The 16962-nt window shown below is 39.5% G+C and overlaps 1 protein-coding gene across 2 annotated transcripts in view; it reads right to left on the reverse strand.

The window, feature by feature from the left end:
- htr4 (5-hydroxytryptamine receptor 4) overlaps positions 1 to 16962 on the reverse strand; it is a 109651-nt gene that overhangs the window by 75810 nt on the left and 16879 nt on the right. For both annotated transcript variants that reach the window (XM_079891946.1, XM_079891947.1), the window contains exon 2: positions 9605 to 9686. In XM_079891946.1, coding sequence (XP_079748072.1) covers positions 9605 to 9686 — 82 coding nt within the window. The remainder of the gene's footprint in view (positions 1 to 9604; positions 9687 to 16962) is intronic.

Genomic DNA, 16962 nt, shown 5'->3' on the forward strand with positions numbered 1-16962 from the left:
AGGTCTTGATTGTGGCATTTCTTTGAGGTTTAGAATTCAGTATTCCTGTAATTCTTTTGTCCTTTATGAATTTAATAAAGAACTCTGTCTCTTATTCTGTCCAAACATAGTGTGTCATCTACGTCAGGTGACCTGCAAATGCCATTGCATTCCATTGCAGTTTTGCAAAATATTTCTTTTTCGAAACCATTGGTCCGTTGTCGTGATGTAATAGGTAGGTGTGCCCTGAGGCCCCGCCTTCTTTGACATGAAAAATTTCTTCTGTTCAGTCACTTGAGGTCGGACACTGACACTATTTTTTTTCACTGTATAAAGTGATATTTAAACAAACATGACGTGATTTTACTAGAGCGATTTTACATTGCTAAAATCAGTTGCTTTCTTACTGCTGCTTTTTGCTGGATATTTATTTTGATATGTAGAGGAAAGCATGTGGCATAATTTACATATTCATCTAAACTCAGCAGCGTGGTCGGCGTCGGGATGTTTGCTAACAGTATAACTGCTGCTCACGTTCTCCAAACTTCTTTTTACCCCTAAGCAAAGAAAGAAAAAGAATGTCATTCGGCTGTGTTCACTGTGTGTAATGACTGGTGAAACCTTTGACCCCTAGAATGTAATTGAACTGAGGGTGCAATCAGAACATAGCGGCTCAATCAAAGCACTCAGTGAGTCGACCCTAGGTCATTTGGTACACGCTGTCCCTTTGGTTAGCTTCCGCTGCAAAACACCACATTTCTAGACAGCATGTTGGAATGCTTTATAATTTCTCATTTAAACTAATTAGGAGCTTTTGTGTCACTTAATATAAAAACTCTACATTAAACAGTGTTTACACTGACTCTACATTAAACACTGACTCTACATACATGTGTTATTGTTAACTTAATCTAAAACTAAAACTATTACAAATAATTATCTGTAATTTTTATAAAGCTGAAATAAAAATTAAATATAAATATTACATAATAAAAAAAACACTAAATTTAAATGAAAATTATAAATGTCTTGGCAACAAACTGAAATAAGTACTAACATTTCAAGAGCTAAAACTGAAATAAAAAATAAATTAAAGCCAAATGGAAATAAATATAAAAACTTATATAAATACCGCAAAGGTGTTATTTATTTTTTGTGACATGGACTCTTGATTTTCCAAAAGCAGAAGACAGACTCACATCTGCTGTGACTCAGTAGAGGGACTTTGACTATGAGTAGTCTATCTGTAATATGATGTCATGTAATTAGGCCAAATGGTACTTAAGTCCTACATGTTTTCTTTCCGGTGTGAGAGCCGTGTCAAAAATCCCAGACTCCAGACTGAACTCTAACTGAAAACATGCTTTTCCCTGAGAACAATGGCAACAGATCAAGTTAAATTAAAGTCCTCCTCAATCTACGTATAATAAACTATTTATTATATAATTGTACTATTCATAAACACTACTATTTTAACAATTTATTACTTACTCTGCTAGGAGAAATCGTCTAAAATATTGAGCCAGTCAAAAAGGGGGAAGTACTCTTTTTTGCTGCAATCTCTGTTTTATTTATTATACAGAGAACCTTTAATGCCAGAAAAGTGAAGTTATGCAGCCCTGTGTAAAAAAAAAAAAAAAAAAAGAAAGAAAGAAAAATGTATCCGCCAAAAATGGAACAAAGACAGCTGGTGAAAAAACACAGTACTCTGAAAGCCCACCACTGCAGAGTAGCCGGTTTGATCTTTCATGTTGTCTGCCACGTCACGTATTCAGCCCTACCTGTTGTTTTTCAATTGATAGTGATATGAAGGTTAGAAGGAAATTTGTTCTCAATTGCTGGGAAACCGTCCAAGAGTGGAACCGCTGACAATCTAAACCTGAACTTAGGCCCTTCATTTTCATTAATTCTCTGTGCAAAATGGGCAACAACGTGTTCTGATTTCACAGCAACACTCGTGAAGGACAAATATGCTGATTAAAGGCACAAAGTGCACAGTGTGAATTTACCAAGATCAATGAACAATTGACCCTCACAAAAGCAGGCATTTGCAATTCTAAATGTGCAGCGGTGAAGCAAATTCTCCTAACAAACCTTAATATGATCAGAATCTGTGAGTTTTGTAATTAACTAAACAAACTTGTTAATAGTGTGGATAATGAACAACATTAGAACATGCATGGGTTTTGATCACATGGCTTTAAAATCATAAACTCGTTCTTCTGAATGTATTGTATAGAGTGAAGTGCCACAGTGCCTGTCAACTTTTTCAACGGCTTTGGTTTCAGAAGTATTTTTCCCATACATCTTTCCCATAGGGATAAAAAAAAGAAAGAAAAGTATTTGTTTCAAAGTTAGAAGCCATGAACCAAAACAACCAGCTACAAGGTGAATCACAACATTATGTTAAACTTATTAAAGTTTATATGTATAAACTTTGATTTTAAGCAATCTTTTTAATTGTCAAAAAGACAAAAGATACAAGACTGTGTACTTAATGGCTTTAATGATAAAAAAACTACAATTGCATTTAGCATTGTGAATAACAATACAATTAAAAACAATAGAGAAATGTACTATTTAATGTTATATATATATATACAGTATATATATATGTGTGTGTGTGTGTGTATTTATGTATATGTATATATATATATATATATATATATATATATATATATATATATATATATATATATATGCAGTATATAATGTAAGCTATAGAAACAATATATTTTAAATTGACAGTATTGCAAATATACATACAAATATAAGTATTTTAAGAGCATAGGGAGACCGACTCAATTGCATCATTTGCAATGCTTTATGGGAGTGGGTGGGTGCTAAAGATGTCTTTTGCCACAATTTGCTAATTTTTCTGATTGGTCAGTTTGAGATTTATTTTGCTGATTCATGAATAAGGTATAGTTTTTTCAACAGGAAACAACTCTTAAACATAATTATATATATAAAAAAAATGGTTTGAAATAATGCAAGGCAATGGTTTCAACAAAAGCATATAACATCATTTAACAACCTCATAGCTCACAGTAAGTCTGTCGTTTAAGGTTTACAAGTTGTTGTTAAAATCAATTTCCCTATGGAGAAAAATGAATGGGATTTTTACTTCTGGAGCCCAACTGTTGGCCTCTATTTCAGTCCTCATGCTGCCATCGAGAATGGTGGGACATCTAGTTTTGTCACATAAGCCTGTCACTTCATCTAAATGAGAAGTCTTTCTGGCAAGCCATATCACTATTCTTTATCTACAGTGCAAAAAAAAAGCTAAATAGTTAACAATGACAACTAAATTATGGCCCATTCTAATCAAGTGTGCCATACAAGTCCTAAAAAGTGACGCCAAAATGGATCCAGTATAGCTCATAAACCCCACCCTCTACATGTAATATTATGGGACGAGAGACAAACAAAAACAATCAAATTACACTTCCAATAAAAATTTTTTCCAAAGATGGTTTCTGCCATTTTAGGTTGAAGTGTTCGTTAGTTATTTGATGCTATAAAAATGGGAGTGTGACGTCATGATTGACAGCTTCTCTGGGTCACTGATCCAGACTGTTTTTCTGGATTTTCGGGAGGAGATTGGAGATTATGCGGGAGTGTGGGTGAGGCCACTTCACATTCACTACTTCGCAGACTTGGGTCCTGAATCAGCGCAAAGATGTCAGCACCATATTGGGGCATTGGCGGCTTCACTTTTCTACAATGGAAGAGAGCGAAGGTTCGTTGTCCATCTTTTTTACAGTCTATGATTCCAATTCACATTCTTCCTCCATGATTTCTTTCATTGTCATGTTCCCAACTCAGAAAGCCAGGGACATTTTCCTTCACCATGCAAACTTTGCCCAAAGTAAACTTTGGAAAACATCTTGCAATTTATTCTGACATGCTGCCCCAATAAATCAGCTACCCCTAGCCTTTGCTTATTCTTTTTTTTTTTATCTTTTTTTTGACAAATGTGCCTTTGCTCTCCAAGACCAGTAAGTTGAGCAGACACCCTGCAGAATCATGAGATAAATCAACAGTGACAATGCGAATGGATCTAGATATTGTCCACAGGTCAGTGAATATTAGACCTCATTCGGCTATAGATTCGTATACAAGGCCACACACAACGTACACGACCTTCAGCACTGGTAGGGAGGGCAGACTGAAATACTCTTGACGTACAGTAAATCAGTATAGATTCTGTATAATGCATGTTATAGTATAATAAAAGTGTTTTAAAGGGTATAAATTCAGTCCATTCAAGGCTGTTTATCACATAATATGCATCAGCCTGGTTTCACTGGAGCACTACTGCTATTTGCTGAATGCCTCAGGTGAAGTATTTCAAGAGAATGAGAAAATTCACATGAGACAAAGAGCACAATTTTAGAAGTGCAAATACAAGGCTTACTTTCCAAACATCCAAGATGTGATATCATTTCCCCAATTCCCTTTGCAGATGAACACTTCGCATCCCTGAATGAATACGGCATCTCAATGGAATTGAACTCTCATCCAATAGGAGCGCATTGGGAAATGCGTTGCCTGACTATTATAAATCATCATTTATTTATTTTTTTCCATCCTGTTCTGCATATTGACAGTAATTAAATGGGAAATCTGTTAATAACTTGCACCTGGGAAGGGCTGGGCTACATGTCAAGCATGCCTTTTCTAAGGGCACATGTGACTCTTCCATCCTTGAGGACAAAAGAGTCTTTTGGGATGAATGTGAAAGAGTATGGATCTCCAAAGGATGGCTGGCATGGACTCAAATGTGGATCATTTAGGGCTTGTAAGCTTCACACTTCTGGGTAATTTACAGGCATTTTTAGATGTCATGTCATCAACGCTGAATGTATTGTGGGGGCTGTCAGAAACCTTTACCCTTGATGAGGAGTGTTTGAAAACATGTCAAAGTTTTCTCAGATTTTCTCCCCATTTTGGCACATGTCAGACTCATCTGAGAAAGTTAATGGGCATATGTGTGTAGGAGCCTATAGATTTATGTACTGCAATAGACATGTTAGGCCATTTTTCTTGTCATGCTGAGTAAAACGGCGTTCCATACCCTCAATGTTATCAGTGTTACACATAACATCATGATAATAAATCTGTGTTTTCTGTTCCACTTTATGTTTCTGACAATGCTGAAATGCTTGAGTTAAATCACATCTTCTAAATACTAAGGCCAGATTCATTATGGAATCGGTATAATTTAAATTTAGCATTTCACACTGTTTACCCACAATAATAATCAGTGGTGTATTTGCAAGCATCAATATTACTATTGCTCTTACTTAATCAATTTAATCCCACGAGTTACATTTGTGACCAATATTTAGTGGACCATTATTTTAAAGTGATTTTTTTTTTTTTCAATTTAAAATAATGGTCCAGAGAGCACTAGTAGTTCTTGAAGAGTGACTAGGTACTTCATTAATTAGTGATACATTTTATGACCACATTGAGAGTAAAAAAAAAAGACAACTGCTCACATCTCATACACGTTAATGTTGTAATTAGCAGTTAATTAGTAACTCTTTACAATTCATAGTTACTGTAGTTATTAGTTCTTAATTAGGCCAATCTCATTCAGCAATTTTTGATTACCTAATAAGGAACTATATTTGTCCTATATTTGATATTACTTACTGATTAGTTAATCTTGTTTCCAGTTACTTTCCAGTGAATAGTAGTAGCTGAAGTGTTACTACTCATTTATCCTGCATTACTTCCTGCTATTAATGATGGACCATTATTCTAAAGTGTTACCAGATGCATACCAAACCTGTCATTAAACATTTACAACTGCTACTTTTGACATGTGTTAGACTTAATAAAGTAAATAGATTAATGTGTACAGTAGCCTATAGATTTGTGTACCACATCCGTTGGGCAAAAAAAAAAAGTAGTATGCCCAACCCCAAAACATATTCAACGCCCACTGTAAAAGTATAATGATTAAACAGTCTATAATTAATTTATTAATAATATCTCTGGAGCTTAATAAATCTTGCTCACAGAACAATGTTTACAATGTAAGTGGTCACAATTGAGACCCGTGGGAAAAAAGAGAGCACCATTTTTGAATAAGTAACTTATTATGTCTCATTACATTCTAAAAATGATTTCAAACTATTGTTACAAAGTTTTGTTAAGTATTAAATAAATGCTAGGAAAAAAATATTTATATATATATATATATAGAGAGAGAGAGAGAGAGAGAGAGAGAGAGAGAGAGAGAGAGAGAGAGAGAGAGAGAGAGAGAGAGAGAGAGAGAGAGAGAGAGAGAGAGAGAGAGAGAGAGAGAGAGAGAGAGAGAGAGAGAAAGAAATTACTTTATTTTGTGTAATATTCTACTGGGCAATTTTGTCTTACAGGGCCATTTTGGACTCAAATGTTTCCCACAAGATAAGACTGTGACCAAGAATAAACCACATACTTTCACTTGTATGAAAAGACATGTAGTTTGTTTCATTGGTCGATCCGAAGGAGAAAAAAAATGCATGATGCTGGTAACAACAATTTGATATTAAATGGGTTCACAACAGTAATTTGAACAAACACCTATATATTTACAGTACATTAAAGGATAGACCTGAACCATAGTGATACCATATATATCCGAATATCATATATCTCTTAACCAGCTCTTTTATAATAAGCTAGAAAACAACCATATAGCAACTACCACAAACATCCAAGGAACCACTGAGCAAAGCCCTGGAAAGCACCCAAAACACCCTTGCATTGTGGGTGTAATTTTTGCAGCGCGAAACACCGCACAAAAACACAAACTATCATTTTAATAGAGAGGCCTCCATTAATCAACATGTTGCTTAAGACTATAAAGTGTTCGAACAGCTTATCTTTTGATCAACTAAACTAAATCATTCCTCGAGAAACAGCATCAAAGGCTCGCTGTTTGCTGTTTGTTTCTGATCGTGTTATCATTATTACAGCTGGAAATCTCCAGGGTGAGGTGGACTATGCGCCCGGGTAGATTTATTGCAGCCGAGCAGATCCAGTGAATAATCCAAAAAGGCAGCGCTCCTGTTTGAGCAGCGCTGGGTTTCCCTGTCCCCTGAGGCCTCCCTCTGCTCTGAGCCGCTGGAAAAGAGCCAGCAGCTCACACAAGGGTTTCTGGTCGTTCTGCCTGGCTAACACAGAACTGTACATAACACACAAGAGGCAGTGCACCTTTAGTTACAGAGATCGTATAAAAAGCAGGGCTATTCTTGTGTAGCAAAATGAAATTGTGTCGTATGAAATAAGGTTTTACCTGCTATTTCAAACAAAGGACATAAATTGTGCATGACTTCTCTCAACTGCATCTCATAAAGAGAGAGCCAGGTCGTGTATAGATCTGTTGCCCCGCTCATAGCAGCAGTTCACAGGTCAGTTCAATAGGAAAGTTCACAACAGCCGAGTAAGTTGCAGGGTGAGTTGCAGAGATCAAAAGGCAGTGGCATCTCTAAAATAGCATGTCTGAAGATGCTATCAACATGTTCAAGTAGGGAAAGGAAGAGCATTCTTCTGTCTGTGTCCTTTGTTCTCATTTAATGTTCGCTTTAAATGTGTCTCTTCTATGGGCACTTTGGGCTATGGGCTGTGTGATCTTTTTAGAAAATCCATTTTTTTAAAAAAGAAAAAAGATATATGTTTGTTTCACTAAAAATTAACCACTGGGAAATAAAAGTGCCCCAAGCATGCTGCAACATTCATTCACATAGATTCAGTTGAATCTTCCTGGGATTTACCTCTAACGATGATGCAGAGGACAGGCTCTAATTATAAAATGATGGTCTTCAAATTTTATTCTGCAGTGGTACATCATTCTTTCTTAATTCATGCCTGCTCTGATTAAAGTTACCCCACCATGATAGTCTCAGAACACTACATCAAAGAATTTCTCATCTAAGCACGCCACACACCCGGAATACCCTCCGCTGTCCTCTTCAGCATAAACTGCAGTCGCTTCCAAGACACTCTGGAGAGATTCTTCAAGAAGAGATCCAAAATGTCATACACAGTGACAAAGGGATAAGGAGTTCGGCCTTCCCCAGAGAGAAGGACATTATGCAGATAAACAACTAAAAGGAGGAAGATATTGCCATGTGGTTTGTTGTGAAACAGAGCACATGGTGGTATCGGCGATGTTAGCCGGTATGAATGAAAATGTTTGGAGATGAAATCCCTGATGAAGCGTGACACTGCAGGTGCAGTAATAATCACACACTCAGACAGCAGTGTTGTGTTTTCTCAATGGGGGATCTGACACTTTTGTTATAGAATTCTTAGAGGCTTGGATCGCTGCCGGAGCTGTCTAGTTTTACCATACTTTCATTCGAATTGTATGAATGACATTGTACCTGAATGAATCTCCCTTTCTTTTTTCATATTTCACATTCAGTAGAGAAATTTGAATTGACATAGTGGATTTGTACAAAGCCTCTAAAGGTGGTGGAAAAATTTTTAGGATGGGAGAAATTTTTTTTTTTTCAAATCTTTTGCGTTCCCACGCAAAACCTGTTGTGAGCTCGGACAGACACTTCCTGTTTAATGTCCCACTGGCAGTGCTTCAGAGCTCTGTACATTAATGGAGCGTTTCATAGTGTTTGAACTTGGACTCAAATAGAAAGAAATGCGGTCAGTGCTTAACTCAAGGAGCTCAGTGAAGTTGGAAATATATTCACATAGGCTATTCGAACTTACCGGGTCAATATTCTTGAGCTAAACGTTGTTAAAACACAAACGACACCTATTTATAATCACAGTAACCTAGACAACGAGCTACAACCCAATTCTCCTCAAAACGAGCTTTATAATATAGGCTAAATTGTGCAAAAGTGCACTATAACCCAAAAAACTACTTGAAAGTTTGTTCACAGTTTGTTAGTTAGCTATAAAAAAAAGCTAGAGAGGAGCTTATTTACTGTTAATTATATATGTATGCTCGAATAAATTTGTCATGTTTATGAAAACTATTGATATAATTCTGAATAATCGGCTATCGGTATCTGCAGAGAAATTTGCTTATCAGACCACCTGTAGTCAGCACTTTGAACATAAACAGCAACATAACAGCACCGTAACATCTCACTGACAGCAGTGGATCTGACAACAACACAAATAAAAAAGAACACACATGCTATTTATAAGTGTCATTACTGTGTTGTTTAGTAGCTTGAGAAGCTGTGATGTTACAGGAGACTGATGGATTTTAAGTAGATACCGGAATGCAGAAAGCTAATACCAACATAGAAAGACCATATTTCATCTGTCCTGCTGAGCAAACAGGCCCACATCCTCTGGAGACCTTCAAGCCCCCCTGATGCTGTAGCTTCCCAAGAAGTCCCAGAGACATTGCATTTCTGCCATTTATGAGGGAACCAGTGCATTTACAGCAATGACATTTCAAAAAAGCGGGTGAACATATGGTAGTATGTCAATGTTGTGCCAAGCGAGTGAATTCATGCAAAGGCCTCAGGCGGGGTTAAAACACTTTCATTGATTTATGCATGAACCAGGTCTATTTATAAGGCATCTTGGGGATCAAGGTCGGCTAAAACAGTTAAAGGAAAAAAACTGACAATGGTGGTGGTGCTCTAACCTCTCATTGGTATCTACTTCTTCCAACTCAGGCATCTGGCCGATGGAACTCAGATTCATGTACCCGTAGATGCGGAGCGGCCCTGTGAAACGAGGAGAAACAAGGGTTAAGTGAAGGAGCGGTCAGGACACAGCATTTATTTGACCTCATAACCCATCAGTTTATTTTATGTAAGCTGTTGTGATGATTTGCTGTTGCTTTTTTCTCTGTACAGATAACAAAAAATAGCTGCACAATGAAATTGGGTCAGCCTAAATTTAAAAGGAGGGAAAATACAGTATTTCAGTGGATGATGTGTGATATCTATTAACCCTGGGAACAATGTGAGAGACCGGCTGTAACGTGGCAGGAAAGATTTACAACTGTTGTTGAATGTCATGTGTCACAGAGGAGGGTAAAATAACAAATGAGCTCAGCAGCCAGTCTATATGAAAACAAGAAACGTGCTAGTAAGGTAAAGAGAAAAAAGAAAGAATATTTTACAAAGAATGTACAAAAACACACACACAAACACAGACACACACACACACACACACACACACACACACACACACACACACACACACACACACACACACACACACACACACACAAAGATCAAAAGGAAAAATTATATCCACTATAGAAATTTACATTATTTTTCAGGCCTGGAAATCAAACCTGAAGAACTGGTGTTATATGTATTGTATCTATGTGGGAACCCTGCTCATAGACCCTCAGTTTTTATAGGTTTAACTCATGTAACAAACACTGCTGATTGCCGGGGAGTGGAGAACATAAGAGTTAGCGAGTTAAAAGTAACTTTTTATGTCTGTTCAGTCTTCACCCCTAGTGCGCCAAACAATAAATTCACGGCTTACATAATGGCCATAATTAAAACCAAGTTTTACTCTGCATGGTCAAGGTAAATTATGTCCCTTACTGTATTGTATTGCACTTTATGGTGACACATAATCTCTTTCAAATTAATGTAGCCTTTTTCTTATATTCTAACCTGGCATAAGGAACAATGTAATCTAATTTAAAGGGATAGTTCTGCTAATTCACCCTCATATTGTTCCAAACCTGACTCATGGCATATTTGAATGTACATTGGGCCCTATGATTTCCACAATGCAGAAAATGCAGATGGAATTGTGGAATTTTGTGCCAATTTCTGATGAAAAAATCTAAAGTAGGGCTGTACAATTAATCAAATTGTGAAGTGGACTAGAATATTAAATTGCAAAAATACCATTATTTAAATATAAAGTCTGCATGTTCTTCTTGTCCATGACTTCATGTTTTATGAATTCAATTGACTAGACAATTTTGATTATTACAGTGCCATACTTTGCAAGTCAAAACATTTTCATTTCCATAATCACCTCTTTTCTCACATTGTCTGAATCGTTTCAATAAAAGATCTGGGGCCGTATTCACAAATAATTTTAAGGCTAAATGTAGCTCCTAACTGGCGAATTTAGGAGCAACTCCTAAAAATAATGGGCGTGTCACTCGTAACTTTAGGACTCCTAATTCTTTTGACTAAGAGTAATTCACGAAGCATTTTAGCCCTAAAAGTAGCATCTAAGCCTGGGACAGCTTAAAAGAAGTCGAGAGGACTCCTAACTCACTAAGACCTATTCACAAACCACTTTTTGTGGCATTTCACGCTGCGATGTTTTGAAATGCGTATGCGGCGGCTACAGGAGCTTCCAATCGCGAGGGAACAATTTTGCATTGTAGGCATAATGCAATAATGCCACCACCAACAACCAAAACTAGGCTACTCATTGCATGTAAACTAATTGTAACGCTTCATTGTGAATCAAATTAAAATGTTCTTCTCTTTGCAAACGTAGGCAGAGGCATATAGTGACAGATTAATTCAATAATGTTGCAAAGATATTGCATCAATCCATATCTTTCATTAGGCTACTAGGCTATTTGTTTTGCCTTACTCTTTATTCATTTAGGCTATTTATTCAGTTATTCATCATCTTCAGTCCTTCGCACTACTTGTGTAGCGCACGCATTCTCAGACCTGTCACTCATCATCGTAGGGGAGGTGTTTGGAATCATTCCCGCATTACAATCATCAGCCAATCAAGGTGGTCACTTCAGTCAAGCTTGTGCATGAGTAATGACGTCATCCATAGCAACGAAGACTCACTCTTAGTTTAGGAGTTGTCATTTTTCTTTACTAAGAGTAGGTCTGAAAGGCGTTGTGAATAACTTTTAAGAGAAAACTCCTAGCTAAAATCTTTTAGTGCGATTTAGGAGTACTCCTAGTGGTAAGATAAAATGCTTTGTGAATACGGCCCCAGGTCTCTCTAAACCCCTCCTTTCTAAGAGCCAACTCTGCTCTGATTGGTCAGATGGATCAGTCTGTTGTGATTGGTCGACCGCTTACAGCATGTTTTGGAAATTAAATGTCCATTATCATATATGATTTTCAGTTCCTATGTAGATTTGTACAGGAAGTGAGACTGGAATTGCTGATGACTCATTTTGGCATTTTAGAATCGATTCTTTCGAATATGACAATAGGACCTACATTTATTTGTTGTGCACAAAATTTACAAAATATTACACTGCATGAAAGGTAGGTATATTTGAAAAAGCATAATAGAGACACTTTAAAATGTAATTAAACAATTAAAATGAAATCCAGATTAATTAAAAAAGTAAACACAGAACTTGGGAAAAAATAAAACAGATTTCATAGGACATAGCATTTTTTGTTTGTTAAACGTTTAATAAATTGTTGTTAAATTGTATACATTTTATGATTTCAGGGGTGAATGATTTCAGGGGATTTCAGGGGACCATGATTGCAGGGGTGGTGTGGAGCAATGGATAAGACACATGCCTTTGGTGTGAGAGACCCGGGTTCGAATCCACTGTGAGACACCAATGTGTCCCTGAGCAAGACACTTAACCCCTAGTTGCTCCAGAGGCGTGCGACCTCTGACATATATAGAAATTGTAAGTCGCTTTGGATAAAAGCGTCAGCTAAATGAATAAATGTAAATGTAAATGTAAATTTCAATTAATTAGACATGCTTTTTGACTGCTAAAATTACTAACCATTAAATTGGAATCCAGGTGGAAAAAAGAATTTGGGAAAAAATAAAACATATTTCATAGGACGCTATGTACATAGACCCAAACTGAGAGCAAGATCTGAAGGTAACATTTTCAGTGAACAACTTTTAGTCGATTAATCACAAAAAGCGATCAGATGCATTAGTGCAAGAGTGCTTTTTTGTTCTTTTTGTAATTCAACAGCATCACCCCCTAATAAAATGTATTCATTGTGTGGTATAGAACACAAAAAAGCGTAACGCAGCGATACACTGGGAGAAGACAAGAGGCAGTTTTGTCTTGAATAGTCAAAGGAGGAGAAGCTTCAGTATGCTGAATTTTGGAGTCTGTTTACAGCACTTCGCATTCATTTCTATGCTGTCCGCAAACAGTGACTGCACTGCTGTCAAACTTCAAACAGCAATTCAATGACATTAAGCCCATAATGTTGTAATGGCACACATGAAGTTGAACGGTACACTTTCTCCAATTGATACTTTGCACGTGACGTCACAAGTACTGGCTGGCGGACAAGAACGTCGTTCTCCAGCAACGAAACCCAGTAAACTAATCAAGGGTCGCCAGTTTTACTATACAAAAGTTGGTGTTTTGAGGTGTAAACGACATGCCAGATAGTTGTTGTGCAATTGGATGCACTAACCGCAGATGAGATAAGCAACCTGCACAGTATACACACGTCTGTGCAATTTATCATCAAAGGTAATTTCAACATTTGTTTGAATACAATGGGTGTATGATCATGTAATTAATCGTGTCTTTAAGTTACTGTAGTTTCGTCAATCAACACCACCAGTATTCACCAGCTGGTTCGGTGAGTCAGCTGTTTGTGTTATGAGTCTAAGCTAGGCTAACTGTACGTTCACACCGCCGCCGGCGAGAGCGGCAAAATTCATTGAAAATGAATGATTTCCGGGCACTTTGACGCTCTCGCCGGTGGCGGTGTGAACGCACAGTAACAGCTGTCGTCTTTTGCTAACAATAACAGAAGTGTGTGATAGGTTGTTTTGAGGTTTGCGATATCTATGATTTTCAATGAGAACCAGAGATGACCCAACAGTAGAGCTAACGTTAGATTATTTACGGAGGAATTATTACTGCTCGATTATCTTTAAAAAACTTGTCTGCTTTACACAATTTAGCTACATTGGAGTTAATCTTAGTCCATATGCAGCTAGCTCGCTAACAGACTTGATAGCTACTAGAAAGACCTGGAAGTTACAGGACTCTACGTTGAAAATACCCGTTTGTTGCCCGCCAGGTATCCGTGGTAGTCACGTGACTGCAAAGTATCAATAGAGCCGTGGAGTTTGAGATCTCCCCATAATACGAATATCTCTGATCCTGTGTTTCACGAAACAAGAAAGACATAGAAGTCTGGAATGACATGAGGGTGAGGGTGGTATGAATAATAATGGAAATATAGACAAGACACAGCTAGTTTTCTTTTTCCACCTAACTTAACATGAACATTAACAAGGTTAAGAATGTCATAAGAGTGTCAGAACTATAAGCTCTTAAGACTTCACTCAAGTTCCAAGGGCACTTATGAGAGGTTTGATTCATTCTGCTGGAGAGCGCTCCATGTCAAATGAATTGTCTCCTGTTTTCTTTCACATCTGAAGCTAAGAGATTTGTAACAGCAATAAGTGTCTAGGTTCGGCACATGCACAGACGTATAAATCCATGCTGGCACAATAACAGCAGCTCTGCAGTTGGGAAGCGTGCCCACATTAAGCACACACACGCACACACACACAGAGAGAGAGAGAGAGGGTCTGGTAAAGGTTTACAGTAAACGTGGCTGGACTGGTTGGATTCTCATCAGCTCTGCCGGAGAGGAGAATTCCAGCATGAGCCCACCAACATGGATGTTAAACCTCCAGACAGGACACAATCCTCCCGGTTGGTGCCCAGTATGTGTTTTACATTCTCCTGAACGTACAAACAGCCACATGAGGAGCTCTACTGATACATATACCTGCAGCAGGCAGATAGAATGACACCCATTTAAGAGAAGTGCAATCATCTCTGTCAAGTTTAAATGATTACACATCGACCGCAACATACATAAACAGGATATAAGTTCTGACATAATCTAATAAACATAGACAGACAAGAAGAAATGACTAAAGCAAACAGCACCTGAAACAGTTTGACAAATGACATTAGTTTTAGCACAACACATGCCAAACATTTGCCAAAGTCATAAAACACAGACACAGTTTGTTCTAACTCAGAGCACCTTTTGATTTTGCAAGCAAATTACTTCAAAAGCCTTTTAAATTCTGAGTGAATTAAATAAACCGGATACTTATGAAATCTGAAAGCTACAAAATGAGTTTGGCCCACAAGGGGCTTTCTAATCTATTTAGAGTTGTCAGGGATCAGCCAGGCTCCACCACCACACAATCACAGAGATCGCTGTCACCTGATGTCACGATTCACACTCAAGGAGACAGGGAAGATCCAAGCGCAGTATTTTTATTGGGGAAATCCGTAATCATACATCCAGTCCAGGCAATTGGTCGTAATCCATTAGGCAATCCAAATACAAGAACATACAGGCAACACTGGGTATCAGAAGTGGTGTGATAAAAAACAAGGACTAAACAGGCAGGGTATATATAACACAGAACTAACAATGATAATGGGGAACAGCTGAGTGCAATGATACAGTAATGAGTGCAGACAAGGATTGTGGGGAATGCAGTTCCTAATGTGAATGACACCGTGGGGGAAGAGGACCTCTAGTGGACACCAGGGAACATAAACCAAACACTGTGACATAACCCCCCCTCTATGGAGCGGCTACCAGACGCTCCAAGACATAACAATAAACAAAACAAGAGTCCAGGCGGGGGGTGGAATGGTGGAGGATCAGGGGGCGGGATGGGGGGCCAGGTCCATGGAGGGGAACAGGAACAGAGGGGAACAGCTTAGCCGGCAGCCAGGGCAAAACAGACAGTCCATCGGGCGGCCAAGGCGGAGACCTCCCCTCGGGCGGCCAGGGCAAAGATGACAATCCATCGGGCGGCCAGGGCAGAGCAGGCTGTGCAGACGACCAGGGCGGAAATGTCAGTCCGTCGGGCGGCCAGGGCGGAGACTTTCCCTCGGGCGGCCAGGACGGAGACTTCCCCTCGGGTGGCCAGGGAGGAGACGACCCTTCAGGAGACCAGGGAGGAGACGACCCTTCAGGCGGCCATGGCACAGGAACAGGCTCAGATGGCCATGGCTCAGGAACAGGAGCGGACACCGGCTTAGGAACAGGAGTGGACACCGGCTTAGGAACAGGAGCGAACACCAGCTTAGGAACAGGAACGGACACCGGCTCAGGAAGAGACACAGGCTCGGCGGCGGCCATCTTGTCCAGAGACAGGTTCAGCGGCGGCCATCTTGTCCGGAGACACAGGCTCGGCGGCGGCCATCTTGTCCGTAGACACTGGATCGGCAGACATGATGTGAACAGTCTCTGGATCGGCAGACGTGACGTGAACAGTCTCTGGATCGGCAGACGTGACGTGAACAGTCTCTGGATCGGCAGACGTGCCAGGTCGCTGGGGTGACGCCGGCAGGGCGAGCAGCTTGGGCGTGGCCGGCAGGGCGAGCTGCTCGGGGACGGCCTCCGGGACGACAGTGGGCTGTTCAGGGACGACCTCCGAGACGACTGCGGGCTGCTCAAGGACGACCTCCTGGACGACAGCGGGCTGCTCCGGGACGGCCTCTGGGACGACAGCGGGCTGTTCGGGGACGACCTCCGAGACGACAGCGGGCTGCTCGAGGACGACCTCCTGGACGACAGCGGGCTGCTCCGGGACGACCTCCGAACACCAGGGAACATAAACCAAACACTGTGACACCTGAGTACTAATCACCCGCACCTGCATGTCATCTGATCATCAGCACAGTCAGCACAAAATCACTCACCTCACACAGTCACATTGTCTGGTCTTTTTTGAGTAAGTACTCACTTCCTTGTTACTCTTACCTTCCTACGATTGATGTTTAGTGTGATCGTCTGAGGAAGAGGATCTAATCTATACAACTAATTAACAACTTCACCCTGTTCACTAAGTTTGACCTCCGCAGCGCGTATAACCTCTTCCGGATACGTGAGGGGGACGAATGGAAGACAGCCTTTGTGACCCCCACTGGACACTACGAGTACCTGGTCCTGCTGTATGGTCTACTAAATGCCCCCCTCCGTATTCCAAGACTTTATGCACGTGGTGCTCCGGGAATTCCTTCGTCGTACCGTGATCATCTACATC

This window comes from Squalius cephalus (assembly GCF_949319135.1).
Source record: "Squalius cephalus genome assembly, chromosome: 14".
NCBI classification, from domain to species: Eukaryota; Metazoa; Chordata; class Actinopteri; order Cypriniformes; family Leuciscidae; genus Squalius; species Squalius cephalus.